Below are 18,527 nucleotides of genomic sequence, written 5' to 3' on the forward strand. Positions count from 1 at the left end.
TTAAATGGATCAGTGCAGGCACCGCTACCACGTCCTGAGGTTTAGGGGAAGAGACGAGCACTGACCAAAAGCTGCCCCTTCTGCTGCGGGTGCCTGGCTGGCTCTCACCACTCCCCTCACTGGTCTCTGTGTGTGTCCAGCCCCGGCAGGATGGGGACCTGCGGAGCAGCAGAGCCAGGACAGCCCAGCAGTGGTGCTGGTCCCTCCTGGGGCTGTGTGAGGGTCTGGGCCGGCCTGGGTGGGATCTTGGAGCTGTAACTGCTGGATGGGCACACCGGGATATGCATGTCTGTGGTGTCTCCTGTGGTCCTGGAAAAGGGGGATGGCTTCCCATGGGAGCTCTGCCAGCGGGGTGTTACTGCGTGCTTTGTCTCCCGGTGCCTCAGGTGTTCAGTGGGTGTAAAACGTCCATGTTCTCGGGGCTGTGCAGAGGCAATGGGATGTCAAAGTCCCGCCGCATCCCGCTCCCGTGTGCTCTGATTTATGGAGTTTGCTCCAGTGTCGATCCATCACAGAAGGTAAGCTAAAGGTCCTCAAGTCTGAAATGAGCTCCTGAAGTCAGCATCTCCAGCGAGCTGATGGGTGTTAAGGACGTCTCCCTGACACATAAACACATCACCTTGGCACTTGGGCTAATGCTGGACTGGAAATTGTTCCGTGCAATGGGTGCTGTAAATGTTCAATTCGTAATTTATCTCTGGTACAGCAAAAGCGTCAGAGCGCCTCAGGGAGGCGGTGCAGGGCAGCACTGGGTGCTGCAGGATGCGTGCAGGGAAGATGTCCCTGTGAAGGTGCCTGTGCTGCAGGACTGGCCACACTGTTCTCGCAGTCCTTAGAGGATGATGGAGAAGGTGTGTGAGGCAGGCACCTGTCTGATGTGGACTTGCTAGAGGGGCGCCGAGTGGTTCATTATGCTCTGCAAATGGTATGGAAGGGTGCTGGATCCTGGATAATGGGGGAGACGCCAGCCCCAGGGAGCCAGAGCCCAGTGCCAGGCTATGGCAGCAGCATTTGGCTGCTGTCAGGAGCCGGTTCCTGGCCAGGGCAGCCGTGCTGTGCCGAGCTCAGATGGATGGGAGCGACCTTCAGAAAGAGCTGTGCTGATGTTTATTTTAGCAGGGCCCAGCTCCGAGCCGCAGAGCTGGGGTTATTTTTAACCAGGCATCGAGCAGCGTGGAGCCTGGCTCAGCAGAGCTGGGTGACAAATGCTCTGCACCGTGGGGCTGTGCAGCACGGCCCCGTGCTGGGGCTGAGCTCTTAACTCCTTCGGGTCCCGCTGCCCCTCGAGGCTCTCTGTGCGCTGGGGCTGCCCGAGGGCAGACTGAGGTGAGCTCTCAGGCAGAAGCTCTTCCCTGTGAGGGTGCTGAGGCGCTGGCACAGGGTGCCCAGAGAAGCTGTGGCTGCCCCATCCCTGGCAGTGCTCAAAGCCAGGTTGGACACAGGGGCTTGGAGCAAGCTGCTCCAGTGGAAGGGGTCCCTGCCCGTGGCAGGGGCTGGAGCTGGAGGAGCTTTAAGGTCCCTTCCAACCCAAATCATTCTGTGGTTCTGTGTGGTTCTGGGTGCTGGGTGAGGAGCTGCTGGTGCCTCTGATCGAGGGGGTGCTCAGGAAGAGCCAGGTCTGCCTTTAAAAGTGAAAAATAGAGTTTTTATTCAGTGCTTGCACAGTTAACTCATGTCAAGGTAACGTCCCATCCCTCACTGCACAATGGCTGCAGCGACAGGAACGGTTATTGAAGCCAATACCTTGCTTTACCTATGCAGTAGGTTATATGCAGTATATATTCCTAGAGCTATAAATAGCTCTGTTATGTATGTAGCATATAAACAGCTTTGTGCTCACAGTGTACAATCTTTCTGTACCGACTGCATTCAGAGGATTGCAACGGCACGTGTGAGCACACAGAGGTGCCATCAGTGCTGGAGAGGGCTGTTCTGCTCTTTGGTTTATGAGATCCGCCCTGCGGCCGGGGCTCTTGGTGCTGCAGGAGGAGAAGGAAGGGGCTGGCTCGGGGGTCTCTGCTGCGCCCAGGCTGGTGCCCCCGGTTCCCCTCTCCTGCAGCACCCAGAGCCGTGGCTTTGGGCTGGGCTTTGGCCATCGTCCGTCCTCCCACCGCTGGGACCGGCTTGAGCTAAAGCGAGCTGGGGGCCGGCGAGCCCCGGGCTGGGGGTGCAGGGTCTCTGCAGCGGGTGCCCTGGGGCCGCTCACTTGGGCTGGGGCGCAATGATAACGTTGCGGTAGCCCTTGACCCCCATCAGTTTGTCGCTCTCGAAGTCCACCATCAGCTTGTGCAGCCCCGCCTGGGGGGGCACGAAATCCACCCGGAACCTGGCCTCCTCCTGCGGCTCCACGGGCTCCTCGCTGGGGTCAGCGGAATGGACAGGGGTCAGTGGGGTGCCCCGTCACCCTCCCTGCACCCCCGTCACCCTCCCTGTGCTCCATCACCCTCCCTGTGCTCCATCACCCTCCCTGTGCTCCATCACCCTCCCTGCGCCCCCATCACCCTCCCTGTGCTCCATCACCCTCCCTGTACCCCCATCACCCTCCCTGTGCTCCATCACCCTCCCTGCACCCCCATCACCCTCCCTGTGCTCCATCACCCTCCCTGTGCTCCATCACCCTCCCTGTGCTCCATCACCCTCCCTGCGCCCCCATCACCCTCCCTGTGCCCCATCACCCTCCCTGTACCCCCATCACCCTCCCTGTGCCCCATCACCCTCCCTATGCCTTCATTGCTGGGAAGCCGAGCTCCCCATGGTGCGGCCAAGGCCCTCCCCAGCAGAGCTGCTCTGAGCCCCCACATCCCTCAGGGACCAGCGCAGCTGCAGCTCCCACTGTCCCATAGCAGAGCCAGGCCCCAGGGCTGCCCTCCGGGGAGGGCTCTGGGCACAGAAATCCACCCGCCCCCATTGCCGGTGGGAAGGAGAAGCTCTCACAGCTCCTTGATCCGCTGCCCGTTGGTGAGCCCGGCGCCCTCCACCACGAACACGCAGTTGTGCAGGGGCGCTGCGAGGGGGTTCACCAGGCTGACCTCGGCCACCAGCTTCCTGTTCTGCATCGGCTCCCCTAAGATCTGCAGGCAGGAGGGGTTGGAGCCAGCACCGCCATGGTTGGGGGCTGCGGGGCTCCCCCTGCCCTGAGCCTGGTGCGGCTGAGCCGGGCCCCTGCACATGCAGGTCCCTGCGGATGCGGGCCCTGCTGCACCAGCCCCAGGGCTCTGGTCACTGGGCCCAGCCCCATCAGGAAAAATCCTCCCCCAAAAGCCACCTGTGTCCTTACCCTGATCTTGATCTCCGGGTTCTTGATGTAGACATCCCTGATGGCCACGATGACGTTGCCGGTCTGGTACTCGGTCAGGAGAGCCACCACCTTGATGAGGTTGTCCTGGGTCAGGCTCTCCCCGTACTTCTCGTACAGGATGCGCAGGGGCACGCTCCTCTCTGGAGGGGAAGCAGAGCGGGGTCAGGGCTCACCCATGGCCCTGCAGTGGGGTGCTCAGGGCTCCTCAGGAGCTTCTCCATGTGCCTCGCCAGGTCGTGGTGGAGCTGGGTCCCTGCAGAACTGTGGGGCAGGGGCACCATGGGGAGGGCAGCCCAGGGGCTTCTCCAGCCCTTCGCAGCCGGTGTGGGCAGCCCCATTCCCTGGCAGCCTCCTGCGCTCAGCCCTGAGCAGTGTTTACCCCAAAGCCCTTTGGGGACGGGGCTGTTGGGTGCAGGGGGAAGGCAGCTGGAGGCAGCTGCAGAGCCTGGGGCAGGGCCCTGGGGATGCTGTGACTGCTGGAAGCGAATCCCAACATTCCCAGGGCAGGATGTGAAGTGCTCAGCATCAACTGAGGCTGCATGGAGAGGGATGGGTCCAGCACTGCTCCAGCTGGGTGCAGGGGCTCCCTAAGGGGTGCAGTCTGGGTTCCTGGGGTCTGTATTCCAAGGCAGGAGCTGGGGGGAGAGGCCTCAGGGGCTTGGATTCAAGCTTCAGGGAAAGTGATGTTGGATTTAGTGGAGCAGGGACATTCGTTATTCCCTTAATCCAGCTCAGCGAACACGGAGCGCTGAGCACTGCATTTGTCACTGGCCCGGCTAAGAGGATCTTGGCACCGCGCTGAAGCGGGGCTGATCGCGGGCAGCGGATGCGGATCCCCTTCCAAGCCCTGAGGGCTCAGTGGAAAACTGACATAAACCAAGGTAGGAGGCGGCTGCACCGGTTCGTGACTGCGGCAAAGGAAGCGCCGGGGCCACCCAAGGAGGAGCCACCGAGAGCCCCAGCGCGGCTGCGACCTCCTGGCACCGAAACGGCGCCCGCAGCTCCCCTGGAGGGGACCGGGCTGAGCCGGGGTCATTCCCGCTCCTCCTGCCCGTGGGAAACCCCCCGGAGGTGCAGCCTGGGGGTCCCTGCCCCGTGCCCCGGGGCTGCAGCTGAACACGGGAACGTCGCTGGCCCGGCCCCAGCCCTGCCCTGGCCGTGGGCACGTCCCTCACCTGCGTGGGGCTCCAGGCTGAGGTTGAGCAGGTCCTTCATCCCGCACTGCGGCCCCACGGCGCCGCGGGAGCTGGCGGTGCGAGCGCACAGCAGGAGCCGGCAGCCGCGCTCCGTGGCCGTGTTGTTGCTCACCACGGCGAAGACGTCGAAGTCGCAGCCGTTGTTCGCGCCCTCTGACAGCTTGATCTTGAGGTGCAGGCCCTCGTCCTCCTCCCTGAGGGAGCTCGTCTCGTGCTCTGCCTTCGCAAACACCTCTCTCTCCTTTTCAGACCCTGCAGGGCACAGAAAACTGTGGTTCCAGGGAGGGGATGGCCCTGCTGCAGCTGCAGTAAGGATTCATTTCCCCACTCCTTTTCCCAACATCTCCCAGTGCCGCCCGTACCCTCGGGGTACTTGTAGGTGTGGGTGATGTCCTCCCTGCTGTCCCTGCCCACGCTCTTGGTGCTGATGTTCTTCCCCACAACCAAGGAGTGGATGCTCTTCTTCTGCGACCCGTCGCGCTGCACCACCCAGTACACCACGTCCGCGTTCACCTCCGCGAAGATGAAGGGGACGTCGTACTTCAGGCGCAGGTCGCCCTCCTTGATGGCTCTGACGGGAGCCGGCCCACAGCAGAAAACCCCTGCGGGGACCGGAGCCGCCATCACCACCCGATGCGGTTGCAGTGGGGGGAGCCCCGCAGCGTGGGGCTGGCGGGAGCACCTGCACGGTGCACGCGGTACCTTCGCTCTTCTCCTGCGGTGTGGGGTCCAGTGCCTGCCACCCATCATAGCCGGGTGCCAGGTCTGGACGCGCCATCCAGGACTCCACCCAGCAGTGGAAGTTCCTGCAAGGGAAGCCAGGACAAAGGGGTCTCAGCCTCTCCCATCAGGCTCCAGGGAAGGGGCAAATGCTGCCCCGGGGGTGGGCAGGGGGGTCCCACCAGATCATGTCCCTGGAGCGCCGGTCCTCCTCCCCGGTCTCGTTGAGGTAGCGGTCGATGACCAGGTTGCCGTTGGTGTCGTGGGCTGAGTTGTAGTTGGTCACCACCCGAGTGGGGACCCCCAGGCACCGCATGACTGCGGGAGCAGGGCAGGGTGAGGTGGGGCCCTGGGGTTACGTGGATGCCGTCCCACAGAGCCCCAGCTTTGCACAGCTCCTGCCCTTCCCTTTCCCCCTCGGTGGGGCTTCCCGGGACAGGCCCTGGGACGAGCCAGTTCCCAGTCATGCAGGACCCCATGCGGGCAGCAGCGCGCTCCGGCCTCTGACTGCATCCTGCAGCTGCCTCGTGCTGCACGCGGGGCTCCCAGGGCCAGGGGCGGTTGTAACACTGCAGAGGACGCTGCAGACGGCTGCGAGCCCGGCAATCCCACTGCAGCTTTCTGCTGTTCCTGTCCCCCAGAAAGGGCCTCGTGTATCTGTGAGGTCTGAACGCCCACACACGAGCGCAGCCCCACGAGTGCTCGTTTTGCTCGGAGTGGAACCGTGCGAGTGCGTGCGCACGGCTCGGCAGCAGCAGCCCTGGGGGGTTTCTTCCCTTTTGCCCCTGCCCGGTGCCCCGCGGCAGTGAAATCCCCTTGTCTCGGCGGGTTCAGCACTATCGCAACTTGACCTTAAAGCCGTTTCCCTTCGCCGCGCGGAGCCTCCAGCCCTCCCCCTCCGCAGGCAGCGCTAATTGCAGAGCCAGAGCCCTCCTTATCTTCTTTTCCCTCCGTTTCCTGACAGCCCAGAGCTGAACTGCAAAGCATCGCTGCAGGCTGACGGCAACCCGCGCCCGCGCCTGCTGCAGCACAGCGGAGGGCAGGGGCCGGGGGACGCGGGGACCCCCTCCTGCGGCGAAGGGGAGATGTGGAACATCTGCTCTCACCGGTACACGCCACGGCAGCGAACACCCAGCACTGCCCGTACTTGACCGGCTGGCACCCGAAGTTGTTCCACCTCTTGAGAATGTCCACGCTCCCGATCCAGGCCATCGGGCTCATCCCATCCTCATAATGGTTGTCCCAGCGCCCCGCCAGCACCCCCCGGTCCTCGTCGTTACAGTTCACCTGCGGCAGGACAGGGGAGGCTGTGGTGGATGGTGATGGATAAGTGCTGGATGGGTGCTGGGAATGGAGGGGCAGGAGCCGGCTGGTGAGGGGGGAGCCGTGCCCCCCCCCAGCTCACACACGCTGTCACCCCATCCTGCAGCCCTGCAAGAGCTCCCTGGGATGCACGCAGCCATGGTACAAGAGAGTGCAGTGGTGCATTCATCTGCAGCCGCCTGCATCCCAGTGTGCTGGGGCTGCACAGGGGATAGGAAGGTGGATGGAGAGGCCAGAACTGGGTTCACTGAGTGGGGATGGATTTTACAGGCACGTCCTCCTGCCCGGGAGTCTGGCTGTGTCTGCCACCTGCAGCCACCAGTGCGGAGCAGAGGCTGCTCCCTGGGTGGTGTGTGCCCACTTCTGCTGATTCTCTCCTCTTAAAAGGCTTTACACACTTATGGGATGCAAGAGCAAGGGAGAGGCTGTGGCGGGACTCACCATGGCGCTCACCACCCTGCCGATGTATGCGGGGTCATTGCGGCGGGAGCAATCCTTGTTCTGGTCCCTCAGGAATTTGGGGTTTGTGTCCAGCAGCTTCAGGCAGATGGACAAGATCTCATCCTCGAACTGGTGCAGAGCAGGGAGAAAAGGTGTGTGAGGTCCCCATGGTGACGGGGGCTCTCCTGCCTCCACGGTGGTGGAGGCTCCACTGCGAAGCCCAAGGCCAGGGGCTGGATCCTGCTTCCTGCAGCCACCAGGCAGGAATCAGGCATGGACCTGACCTCCAGGAAAACCGATGGTGGTGACTCACGGCCCTTCCCTGACGGATCCCATGAGCACCCCTGGCTCCCAACAGCACAGCTGGAGCTCAGGGAGGTGTCCGGGGCTCCCCTGCACTGGGGCCCAGCAATGGGGGGCTGCAGTCGGGGCGCAGGCGCTGCCTCATTGGCGCTGCCTTATCGGTGCAGCCGGCACCGCGCCCGGAGCGTTATCGGGCACCGGCTCCTGGCACAGCTCCGATAGGAGCTGCAGGGACGCTCCCTCGCGCTGCCCGCTCTGAACTCAGCGCGCCCCTCTTGGAAACAAGATCTCGGTTTGCTTGTCCCACGGATGGGCTGGATCCTCCCAGGGCGCTGCCTTTGGGGGGCTCCAGCCCCCACGTTCTGCAGTGCCAGGGATGGAGCTGGGCTTGGCCAGGGGGGTCCCGTCCCGCTCACCTGGCCGAAGTTCCAGGGGGTGGAGGTGATGTAGTCGCGGGTGCCCTGGTAGATGAGCCCCTGCTGGGACAGGACGTACTCGCGGCGCTCGTCCTCATCCCGCAGGAAAACCGTGTCCTCTGTGGGGGAGAGAGAGATGGGGACAGGGCCCTGCCTCGCGCCCCCCGGCCCCGCGCAGGGTCATCCCCCCCAGGGCTGTGCTGGGCAGTGACTGGGGATGGAGCTGTTGGGAAATGAGGCAACAGGGGCTGGAAATGCTCCCGTCTGAAAACGCTTCTGGAGAATTTCAGTCCAGTTTGATCTGAGGACAGGAACTTGTCATCAGGCCTGTGCTTTCCTGTCCCATTCTTTCGCTTTCTTTCCTCACTTTTGTTTTATGGAGTCGGGTCTTTTCCCAGGGGGGAAACCTCCCTGGTGGGAGAAGTTAGCAATGGGAACCAGGAGCACTGTTTGGGATCGCAGCACAGCCGTTACTGCTGGGAAAACCCCATTTACTGGAAGTGCTTCCAGAACAAAGCCCAGAACGTGCACCCCAGCACCAGCCCTGGGCAAGCGAAGCTTCCTAAAGCCCCTTATCTCTGTGGAGCCAGCTCGGAGCGTTTGGGATGCAGGAAACCGGCCGGGAGAGGTGGGAGCACCGGGCGGCCTCCCGGGGCACAGGAAGGATGTGGATAGATGGAAACCCCGCTGGCTCTTTCCCAGGACCTTTAAACCTGCAGCTCTGAGCTGCCCTTCTGTCAGGACGCCCCCGTTCCACCGGGTCACTGACACTGGGGAACACCCAGTGCTGGTCCCTGAGCACACAGCGGGGGCTCCACCCGGCGCTGGTGGGGCCAGGACAAGTGAGGGCAATTAGGAGCAATTAGGGCAATGAGGCTTTTCATCCGCCCACCCACCCAGGAGCTGCTGCCGGCGCCTGCTCAGGGCTTGGCATCAGCACTGCAGAGGTGAGTTCCTGCGGGGCCCTGGGGCTGCTGGGATGCGGCGTTGCGTGTTTGGGTGCTGGCAAAGGGGCTGCACGGGTCCTGGGGTGGGGGACGGGGCTCAAGGCCCCCGACCTGCTGCAGGGACCACGTGGAGGTTGAAGCAAAGTGCGGGTTTCTGCTTGGACCCGAGCTCAGGGCAGCGCTGTTGGTCTGCAGCAGTGGAAGGTGCACAGGGATGCTCATGTGGGAACCTCCAGCATTGGAGGTGACGCCTCACCTGGGTGCCAGGGGTTAAAGAGCAGCACAAAGTCCCCAAGGATGTAGCTGGAGCCCTGGTACCCTGTGGAGGCCTCCAGTGTCAGGCTGTAGCGGCCAACGCGGGCACTGGTGGGGGAGCAGAGAGAGACCGAGAGGGAATCCTCGTCCTGCTGCTGCATCACGGCGCTCCAGCCCGATTCCTCCGGGAAGTCGGTCATGGCAAAGTGGGACCTGGTTCCCGACGTCTCGATGGGGCAGGGTCCTGCCAGGAAAGCACAAGGTCAGCTCTCCCGGTGCTCCAGGGGCTCTGGGAGCCCCGCACCATGCGTGCTGCACAAGGGGACCCACCCCATAAGCACCCCATGGTACTGCCGTGCCCTCTCCAGCCCGTGGTGCCTGCCCTGACGTGTGCTCTGGAGCCGGGCACGTTTGCTGCTCGGTTTGTCAGGAACTGGGGCGCGGGCAGCCCGGCCGTGGGAAGCTCTTGTGTGTCCCTTGCTGTTTGGGAAGGGACAGAGCAAGGGCCTCTCCCCACGGGTGCTCCAGGGCCAGAGAGCACAGCCCCTGGTGCTCAGCGGGGAGCTGCCAGCTCCCCGTGCCCGTGCACTCCGCTCCTGCCGCACCCCCGGACCCAACCCCCGAGCCCGTCCGTGGGGTGCTCTCGGCAGGGGCCCCGCTCCGTGCGCACCGCCTCAGGCGTTGCTGCAGACGTGGGGATTACATCAGTGTCCAGCGCTGGAGGGAGCCGAGGACAGCGCGATCCCTGCGCCCGTCCAAGCCACCTGCGCCCCGCCGGCTCCAAGCCCTGCTCCGGGGCTGGCCCCGGCCCCGGCCAAGCGCGGCTCCCGGCGGTGCCGGTGCGCGGGCAGAGCCGGCCGGGGCCGCGGCGCTGCTGCTCCCCTCGCCCGGGCAGACACGGGGCGGGTCCCCTGCCAGCCCTGGCCGCAGCGTGGGCCGGGCGCCAGCGAGGCACCAAAAATACTGATGAACTCATGAGTGACACAGTTTCTCCTTCTGGGGAGGCCGAGTTGAGCAAACCCCGTCCTTAGAGCAAAGGCCAGTCTGGAGCCGTCATGGGGATGGGCAGCCATGGAGACCTGCCTCTTCCTCCTCCTCTTCCTCCCCCTGGCTCCCCCCTCCCTGCCTGCAAAGCCAGCAGCATCCCTGCAGGGCCCCAGGAGCCTGAGCAGGGCTCTTCAAGCACCGCCTTAGAAATACGGGCTCTGTTCTTGCACGGAGCCCTTCCTCTCTTTGCTGTGGGAGGTGGCACTTGGCTTAGTGGCATCACTGTCTGGGGCGGGGGGGGGGGGGGGGGGCAGGCCTGGCAGCCCCTGACCCGATGGGCCTGTGGGTCTGGCATTGGATGGGATGTGCTGGGATCACCTCCGGTGTGGCACCATGCGCCTGTGTGAGAGCCAAAGCACCTTTGCCCCCGTTGCACAACGGGGCTTCCCACTTGCAAAACCAGCTTGGGACTGCCTGGGATGCAGCACGACCTTGTCACAGTGCAGAGAGCCCTGCATGGCTGCTCTGGCACTGGAGGCAACAGGGAGCTGCTGGTTTAGGTTCAGGTTCATGTCTGTCACCCCATGGTGGGACTGGAGCGAGGAAACCCAGGAGCAGTTTCACTTTGCATTCTGGCCTGGCTGCAGCCCCAAAATAACTATTGCCCAAGGAAGAGTTTCATCTCCCCTGTGCCCTGAGCTGGCGGAGGCCAAGCCCCTGCCCGCTGGTTGTGCCCAGCTCTGGCCACAGGAGCAGTCCCAGATGTCACTGCTGCCACTGGGGCTGCAGCAGGAGAAGCCCCTAAAGTGGGGCCATAGGGAGCCACTGGATGCTGCTCCTGGGTACCAGCTCTTGCACCACTCGGGGGCTGCAGCAAGGCCAGGTGCTTGGGGGGCTCAGTGGGAACATTTCCATACTCCAGATTTTCTGTTTCCTGAGCAGACTGGTCTGGGGATGTCTGAGTGATGGGGGCTGGGGCGGCTGTGTCAGGAGACCCTCGGCAAAAATCCTGTTCCTGAAAAGATTTGCTTTTGCTGGTGTTTCTCAGCAGGGTGAGAGATGTGGTGCAGCCTTGCGCCTGGCTTGGCCACGGGGAGAGGAGGCTTTTTGGTGTATGTATTGCTTCCCTTCAGCTGCCTTGGTACAAAAGCCATGCTCAGCACTGGGCTGGGATGGGGGGACAGGGGCTGTGAGATGGGGCAGGTGCCCCCGTGCAGCGCTGTGATCCCGGGGCAGCTCGGTCGGGGCATGGTGCCACTCACCTGTCTCCACATTGAAGGCCAGTTTGTCCACCCCATCCTCATAGGCCCTGCCCGAGAAGCGCAGGGTGATGGTGAAGGGCTGCCCGCGCCGCACCACCAGCTGCTGCCCGCACATCTCCGCCGTGCGGTGCTCCTGCCCGTTGCGCTCGCTCTGCAGGTCCCACGTCTCCAGCACCAGATCTGCAAAGGCAGCAGCAGGTTCAGATCTTCCCTGTGCCCGGTGCTGGCAGACAGGATCGCTATGGCCCCCTACCCCGGGGTTCGGGCCTTGGTGCTGGGGTTTGGAGCTGCCCTCCCAGCCGAGTTCTGGGCTCTATTTCTTGCTCCACGGTGCTGCCCTCCACAGTATCACCCCCTAGGATGGGCTCCGTGTGCTGCCCAAGCTGTTCCAGCTCTGTGGCTCCCAGCATCCTGCACTGGAGCAAAGCCCCCAAACCAAATGAGAGCTGCTGAGATGGAAAATGCCAGGGATGCTTCTGATAGCCCTCTGGCAGCGTGCCCTGTGACTGCCCTGTTACTGCTGTTCCTGCTCTATTTACCGCTGACCAAGTGGCGAGACCGGCTGTAAATCCGGTGGCAAGGAGGGTGTTTGATTGCCGGTCCCAGCTCTCTGCCTCCCAGCCCTGCACGCCGGAGCGGCTGCCAGCCGCGTCCCACCGCCCCAGGCGCTGTGATGCTGTTCATTGTCGCTCAGGACCCGTGGCCCCGGGAGGCTCTGCCGGCAGGATAAGCAGAAGCGGTCAGCGCAGGGCACACGGGGAGCTCGGTGCTGACCGTGGGCGATGCTCGGCTCATCGCCCCCGAGCCATGGCTTTCCCTGGCTGAGCTCTTCCCGGTGCCAGCAGTGGTGGTCCCTGAGCCCTCCTCGGGCCGCTGCCAGATGGAAACAGCTGCCCTGGCATCACTGTTCCAGAGCTAAATGAAAGCCCTGCTCCAGCTCTCCATGCATGGGGAACCCGCAGTGTGCAGCCGGGCCCATCACCAGTCCCCACTGCACTGTGAGAGCTGCTGTGACAGTGGGACTGGCCATAAATAAGGGCAAGGTCCCTCCAGCCGGTCCATAGGGACCCTGGAGTAGGGACATAGCACAGGGAGTTCCCTTCTCTTGGTAGGCAGAAGCAGGACTGTGCTACTACTGCACATGAGCTGTGTGAGCATAAACCTCACTGACAGCCAAGCGCGCTGCAATGAGTGTGGTCAGAGAGCGGAACCGGGGCTCCTCCTCGTCCCAGGGTTATCGTCCCGAGTGGATTCAGCAAAGAGCAGATTTTAAAGTGCAGGTGCCTCCTCCCAAACTGATCCGTGCCGGGATGCGGGCGTGCAGGGGGCAGAGGGGCCCCGGGCACCCCAGACAGGGCTGGGCATCGGGGCAGGGCGATGCCGTCTCCCCCGAGGGCTGCATGCCCACCGGTGTCACTCAGCCGTGTCCTGGAGCTTCGGAGGCGGCTCTGGGAGGCCGGGGAGTGCCTCTGCCCCTCGCCCCAGCTCCGGAAACCCGCCCTCCTGGAGGTATTTGTGGGACAGCAGCGCTACTTCTGACTGAGCCTCCAGAAACCCTCCTTAAACCAGGGTGGGACGTAGCACACGTCCCCGCTCCCGCTGCCCCCTCGCCTCCGTTAGCACTGACAGCTTTAAATAGCACCGAAGTTCATTGTGCAAATACCGCCGGCGCTCTGGAGCTGCGCAGGGGAGGGAGGGACTGGAGCAGACCCTGCACAAACCCGCGCTTGTCCGGTTGAGTCCCGTTCCCTCTCCCCTTTCGCTCCAGCTGGGAGTTCAGTGCTTCACGGCTGAAGGTGCCAGCGGGCTCGGCTGCGGGAAACCTGCGAGGAGGGGGGAGCGTCCCTCTCACCTTCGGCCATGGTGTCCCGGTGCTGCTCCTGGTGTTGATCCCGGTCCCGGTCTCAGTGATAGTCCCTGTGCTGGTGCTGGTGCTGGTGCTGGTGCTGGTCCTGATCCTGGTGCGAGTCCTGGTCCCGGTGCTGATCGCGTTCCCAGCGCTGGTCCCGGTGCCCCTCCGCGCCCTGCCCGGCGCTCGCTCCCTTTATACGCGGCGGCCGCGCACACCCCCGCGGCCGGGGACGGCGGAGGGCAGAAAGGGAAAACAAGGTTTCCAGGAAACGCCGTGCGTGGGTCCCACCTATTCAAACCACCCAAGCGCCCGGTTCCTGCCCCCCCCCCAGGGCGCAGCCCCTCGCCGCCGCCCCCGGGCCGGGCTGGACCCGCTGCCGGTGGAGAGGAGGGGAAAACGAGCGGAGGGAGGAGAGGGGCTGCGCCGTTCGCACCGAGGTGCCAGAGCTTGGGGAATGTTTTCTCCTTATAAAGTTTCCTTCCCTCCGTGCCTTATCTCCATACCCGGCCATTTCTGGCACGGATACAGCTGCTCGGGATTGCAGCGGCGTCCCTCTTCCCGTAAACGCATCCCTAAAAGACGCAGTGGCCAGAGGGAAGTGTGCTGGAAACTGATGGAAAAACGTGCTGCAAACCTTGCTGTTGCTCCAGGGCCCGGTGCTGTGGGGCGGTGAGCGGGGAGCAGGGGCTGATGCTTCCCCCAGCAGCTCTCACCCCCCGCATCAGCCACGGGTCTCTGGCCCCATGGAACCACCACTGGTACCCCCTGGGACCGCCTGCCTTGGCCTGTCCCTCCCTGTGCCCCCCAAGGGTGACCTGACATGTGTGGGACTGCCCAGCAGGGGCAGAGACCCCACACCTCCATGGGTGCAGTCACAGCAAGGTCTGAGCATGCTGAGAGCAGACACCCAAGAGAAGCCCCATGCGCTGGGCACTCCCGGTGTGGGTCATGCTATGGGGGCACATGGCTGATTTTGCAGCAGTGCTGCCCTGTTATGGCAGGGGGGCTCTGGAAGGGCAGCATCTCTTGGGAAGGAGCTGAGCTGATGCCGGTGCCGCAGCCATGGCCGGGGGCTGCTCCTGCATCACCACCTGTGGGGGAGGCTGGAGCCAGTGCAGCAAAACCCCCCTGGGGGCAAGCTTGGGGCAGCTGGTGGTAATGCAGAAGCTGTCCATGCACTGCTCCACCGTGCTGGGCACCAGGGGCACAGGCATCCCCTGCCCTGCCGGGGCCGAGGGAGGGCTGGGGGCCGTGGATCCCCCAGCCCCACCAGCAGCTGGTTCTGCCAGCCCCGAGCTGGCCTCGCTCCCAGCGCTGCTTCCCGAGTACAGGAGCCTTTGTGGTGATGTGCTGCTGTGTTCGGGCTCACCCTGGAGGGTGCAGGGCCTGGCTCTGTCTGTACAAGCCCGTGCTTCCTTACCCTGCGTGACACTTGGATGTGCTTGGTGTGCACACTTGGCCTCGTGGCCCAGACGGGACGTGTTTAATCGGTAACGTGCAGCACACGGTCCAAAATGGCACCGGCTGCTGCAGAGCCATTGCGAGGAGGCTCTTCCCACTCGCATCAGCAGCAGGAGCGGTTCGTTGCTGTGAGGCGTGTTGGGGTGTTTGGGACCATGTGAGTCAGGTGCTGGTGCTGCTCAGCCTGCAGGGACTCACTTCTGTTGTTTTCTGGCCAAGCACAGAGCGCAAACAACCGTCTGTCCCTGCTCCAGCATCCTGTCAGGAGAGGCAGGGGCTGAGTGCCCGGCTGTCCCCGGGGGTATCCCAGCACCTCAGCGAGGGGAAGCCTCCCTTGTTCCCAGTTTTAGTGTCCACTACCTATGCAGACGCATCTGTCTGCTCAGGCCCTGGGAAATGCTGCCCACGGACGGCCAGCCACACCGGCGGTGCTATTTTTACTCTCCCCGGTAGGACAGGGTTGCATTCAGAGGGTGTTTGTGCTGCTGGATGCCCAAAATACCTCATTTGCTCAAGGTGCCGGGCCGAGGACTGCGCCTCCCCTCGCACCCACCCCGTCCTGGAGCCGCTTCAAAGCGCTGGCTTTGCCCCCCCGGCCCCGCTCGGCAGAGCCCGTGTTTGCTTTGCTGGGTGTGTGCCGGGAGCCGGCAGCGCCCGCACGTCCTGACTCAGGCTCTTGTGCCGGCAGATAAACAACGCTCAGCGGGGACAGAGTCTTCCCTGTCACCGGCTCCGAGCCGCCCGCTGCCGGCGCTGCTCCCGCCCCGGAGTGCTCCGAGGGCATGGACGGGGGACCCGGCTGCTCCTCACCTTGCACACAGCCCTCGGCACCTGCAGTCCTCGGTGGGGACCCCGGCGTTATCCCATCCCTGAACTGCTTGGTGCTGGGGATGGATCCGGAATGGGGCCAGCAGGGCTGGGCCGGGACCCCGGGGAAAGGGTGAGAAAGACATTTCTGCCCATGATGACGGGGCCGGTGGGAGCGTTCGTGGCTGACCACAGGGATCCTGCACTGGGATGTGGCAGTGACCCCTCCCGCACCGGAGCTTGGAGGAGCTCTGATCTGTGAGCATGGAAAATACTGCACAGCCCTGGGGTAAACCTGAGCTGCTCGTACCTGGAGGGACCGACCGAGGGCAGTGGTGGCAGACAGGGTCTGTGAGGACACCGCACGTGGAGCGAGGAGCTTTTCCTATGGGAGGAGTGGCTTTTCCAAGGAGAAGCAGATGGCTTTCCCAGCTGGCCCCACAGCCGGGTCCAGGCAGCCCGGTGTGCTCCCGTGCTGCAGTCTGGTGGAAGTGTCCTGGCGTGGTTGCAGCATCCTCTGCTCACAAGGAGGGATGTGCTGGTGGTGGCAGATGCTGGCTCATGGCACTGGCTCATGGCACTCGGCATGCACCAAAACAGGGGCTGCTCCTGAGAAATGGCCAGAGCCAAGGAGCTGAACCAGCATCACCCAGAGGGGCAGAGGCCAATAACCAGGTTGTGGGGACAGCCCTGGGGCAAGGTGTTTCTGAGCGGAGCTGAGGAGGAATTTGTTACACCCCATCCTTGTTCTTGGGCCAAGTCTGTGCTTTTATTCAAGAGAACCACAAACCCCTCCCGGGTCTCATGATAAATCCTTTCCTGAGAGCTGGGGCAGGATTTTCCCACTGCCCTGGTCCAGGCATGAGGCAGCCCCATCCCACAGCCCCAGGGCAAAGGTACCTGCGGGCAGCAGCAGTGATGCGACCAGAGGAGATGAGTGCCAGTGGCCCCAGGGTGGGTGTGAGGCCTGTCCCTTGCTGGGCACAGGAGGGTGCTGCCAGGGGAGCTGTGAGCAGGGATAAGGCGCTTGGCAGCCTGAGCGGGTTGAACCTGGCGTGAGCTGAATTCCAGTCTCCCGGTGTCATTTCCCAGCAGTTTTCTGGACCCCACCCAGCTCCCCTGCTCCCGTGGTGCCGGTTCCACCGCCCGGCTGCGGACAGGCCCCGGTGGGTGTCGTGGGAGGGAACCCAGAGGGGTCTGCGCTTCCCAGCATGGTGCATCGCGTGCGCGGGCTGCTGGGTGAGCGCACGGGTCCGGATGTCAGTGCCTGAGGCTGTGATTCCCACAGGGCTCACACGCGAGGGATGCGCTTCCCGTGGTCCCCGCCTGCCTGTCCTGTCAGCGCCGTCACACTGGTGTTTTCCAGCAGTCCCTCGGGATGGGGCAGAGCTGGGGTTCAGCCCTGCCCGCCTCGGAGCACACTGCCCTTACCATCCACCCTTGGAGCTCGACCCTTTGGCGCTACCTTTCACCCTTCCTGTTTTCCCAAAGGAAAACCAGTTCCAAGGCATTGCTCCTTTCTTTGGGGGTTCATTTCTTATGGCCACCCCGCAGCTCCCCAGGAGCTTGATGATGGCTGAGACCTGAGTTTGCTCTGTTGGAGCAGGAGCTTGGAGATAAGGAAGCTGCTTTGGGACACCTGTGCCTGCAGCTGCTTCCAGCCCCCTGGTGAAGCCAAGGATGTTGCTTCACGTTGTGGTTGTTCAGCCTCTTGCCCCAAGGGCTCCCTCTGTTTACCTGCTGGAACCCGGTGTCCCGGTCACCCCCGGGAGGGCAGATCCAGGCACGATGGTGTTTCCTCTGCGCCGGGGCCAAGTCTTCATCCTGCACTTTGAAACGCCCGTGGCTGTTTGCGGCTGAGCCCCGTGCCAGGAGCTGTCATCACGGGAAGGGGCCCGTGGCAGCTCCACTGGCACCAGAGCTGATGGGGGCCCTGACGGGGGGTTCATGTCCTGTTTGTGGTTGTTCCTGTGCCACCCATCACCTGTGCCAGTCTCCTTACCCGGGTGAGGGCAGGGCCACGGCTCTGGCTGGGAGCGTGGCTGCCCCAGTGCCTCTTGTCCAGCCCATTTCTTCCTTCCCCTTCCCTCCATGTCACTGTGGTTGATCTCAGTGTCTCTCCTGCCCCCACAGTCTGGAGGGCAGGGCTTGATGGGAACTTGGCAGTGAGGAGGAGGATGAAGAGGAAGCAGAAGACAGTGGTCTTCCAGTAAAGAGAGCTTACAAGAAGCCTGGAGAGGGGTTTTGGACAACAGCAGGTAAGGACAGGCCAAGGGGAATGGCTTTAACCTGCCAGAGGGGAGACTGAGCTGAGCTCTCAGGCAGAAGCTCTTCCCTGTGAGGGTGCTGAGGCGCTGGCACAGGGTGCCCAGAGAAGCTGTGGCTGCCCCATCCCTGGCAGTGCTCAAGGCCAGGTTGGACACAGGGGCTTGGAGCAAGCTGCTCCAGTGGAAGGGGTCCCTGCCCGTGGCAGGGGCTGGAGCTGGAGGAGCTTTCAGGTCCCTTCCAACACAAACCACTCTGGTTCTGTGAGTTGCCAACGATGGACAGAGCTGCCTGCTCAGTGCTGCGGGGGGAAGCCGCCCTCGAGAACAGGGGCACAGTGCCCGGAGCTGGGGTCCTCCCCAGACCCACAGCCCATCCCTGGCTCCAGGCAGCATTTGGCATCTTCTGCATTGATCAGTTATTGCCTCTTTTCCTTTGGAAGGAAGCCTTTCCTGGGCATTGCAGAGCCCGTCGAGGGGCTGGACTGGCTGCGGTTCCCCTGACATAACTCCAGCACTTGCCTTTCCTGAAAGGTTACAGCTTAATTGGGCAGACCCGGAGCCATAAATTACGTGCTGAGGGACCAGCAGATAAGGAAATTATTGTGCAATATTGTTGCAAAACCCCTTTTTAGTGGGAGGCATCAGCTGTGGTGTGGGGCAGCCAAGGGCTCCTCCAGGAAACGCTTCACCCTCCAGCGAGGGGCCGGAAATTCTCCTTCTGTTATCAGATAATCTCAGGATTTGCAAAATATCCTTTTTTTTTTTCTTTTGGAAGAAGAACAGGAAAGTCATTGCTTTAGTCAGAAAATCTGAATTCCATCTGGAATTCCATGCTGGAAGATGATTGTTTCTCCATGGCAAAGTGCTGTTCCTCCTTTCCTAGAAACCGAAAAAGTCCCAACTTTTCCAAAGCTCTCCTGGCTATTTAAACACAGGTCAAATGAAGGGTGGTGAGCACCCCATTCATTTCAATGTGGAAGCTAAAGCAGACT

General features: G+C 63.0%; 1 protein-coding gene across 2 annotated transcripts; it reads right to left on the reverse strand.

The window, feature by feature from the left end:
• Positions 1-1,867: 1,867 nt before the first annotated feature.
• TGM2 (transglutaminase 2) lies at positions 1,868-13,529 on the reverse strand. 2 transcript variants are annotated; one of them, XM_061442081.1, is made up of 13 exons: positions 13,001-13,529; positions 11,149-11,328; positions 8,901-9,143; positions 7,698-7,816; positions 6,979-7,107; positions 6,321-6,501; positions 5,397-5,532; positions 5,197-5,300; positions 4,857-5,096; positions 4,474-4,746; positions 3,278-3,438; positions 2,935-3,071; positions 1,868-2,359 (listed from the first exon to the last, which is right to left on the reverse strand). In XM_061442081.1, exons 1-13 carry the CDS (start codon positions 13,008-13,010, stop codon positions 2,203-2,205), a joined length of 2,070 nt encoding a protein of 689 aa, XP_061298065.1. In that variant the 5' UTR covers positions 13,011-13,529; the 3' UTR covers positions 1,868-2,202. The 2 variants fall into 2 exon arrangements, with proteins under 2 accessions (XP_061298065.1, XP_061298066.1); XM_061442082.1 differs by lacking the exons at positions 11,149-11,328; positions 13,001-13,529 and having other exon boundaries at positions 6,979-7,225; positions 8,901-9,042.
• Positions 13,530-18,527: the final 4,998 nt, after the last annotated feature.

The sequence above is a fragment of the Pezoporus flaviventris genome, unplaced genomic scaffold, assembly GCF_033815535.1.
Source record: "Pezoporus flaviventris isolate CSIRO_AGI_PZ_B2104156 unplaced genomic scaffold, CSIRO_AGI_Pfla_v1 ptg000213l, whole genome shotgun sequence".
Classification (NCBI taxonomy): domain Eukaryota; kingdom Metazoa; phylum Chordata; class Aves; order Psittaciformes; family Psittacidae; genus Pezoporus; species Pezoporus flaviventris.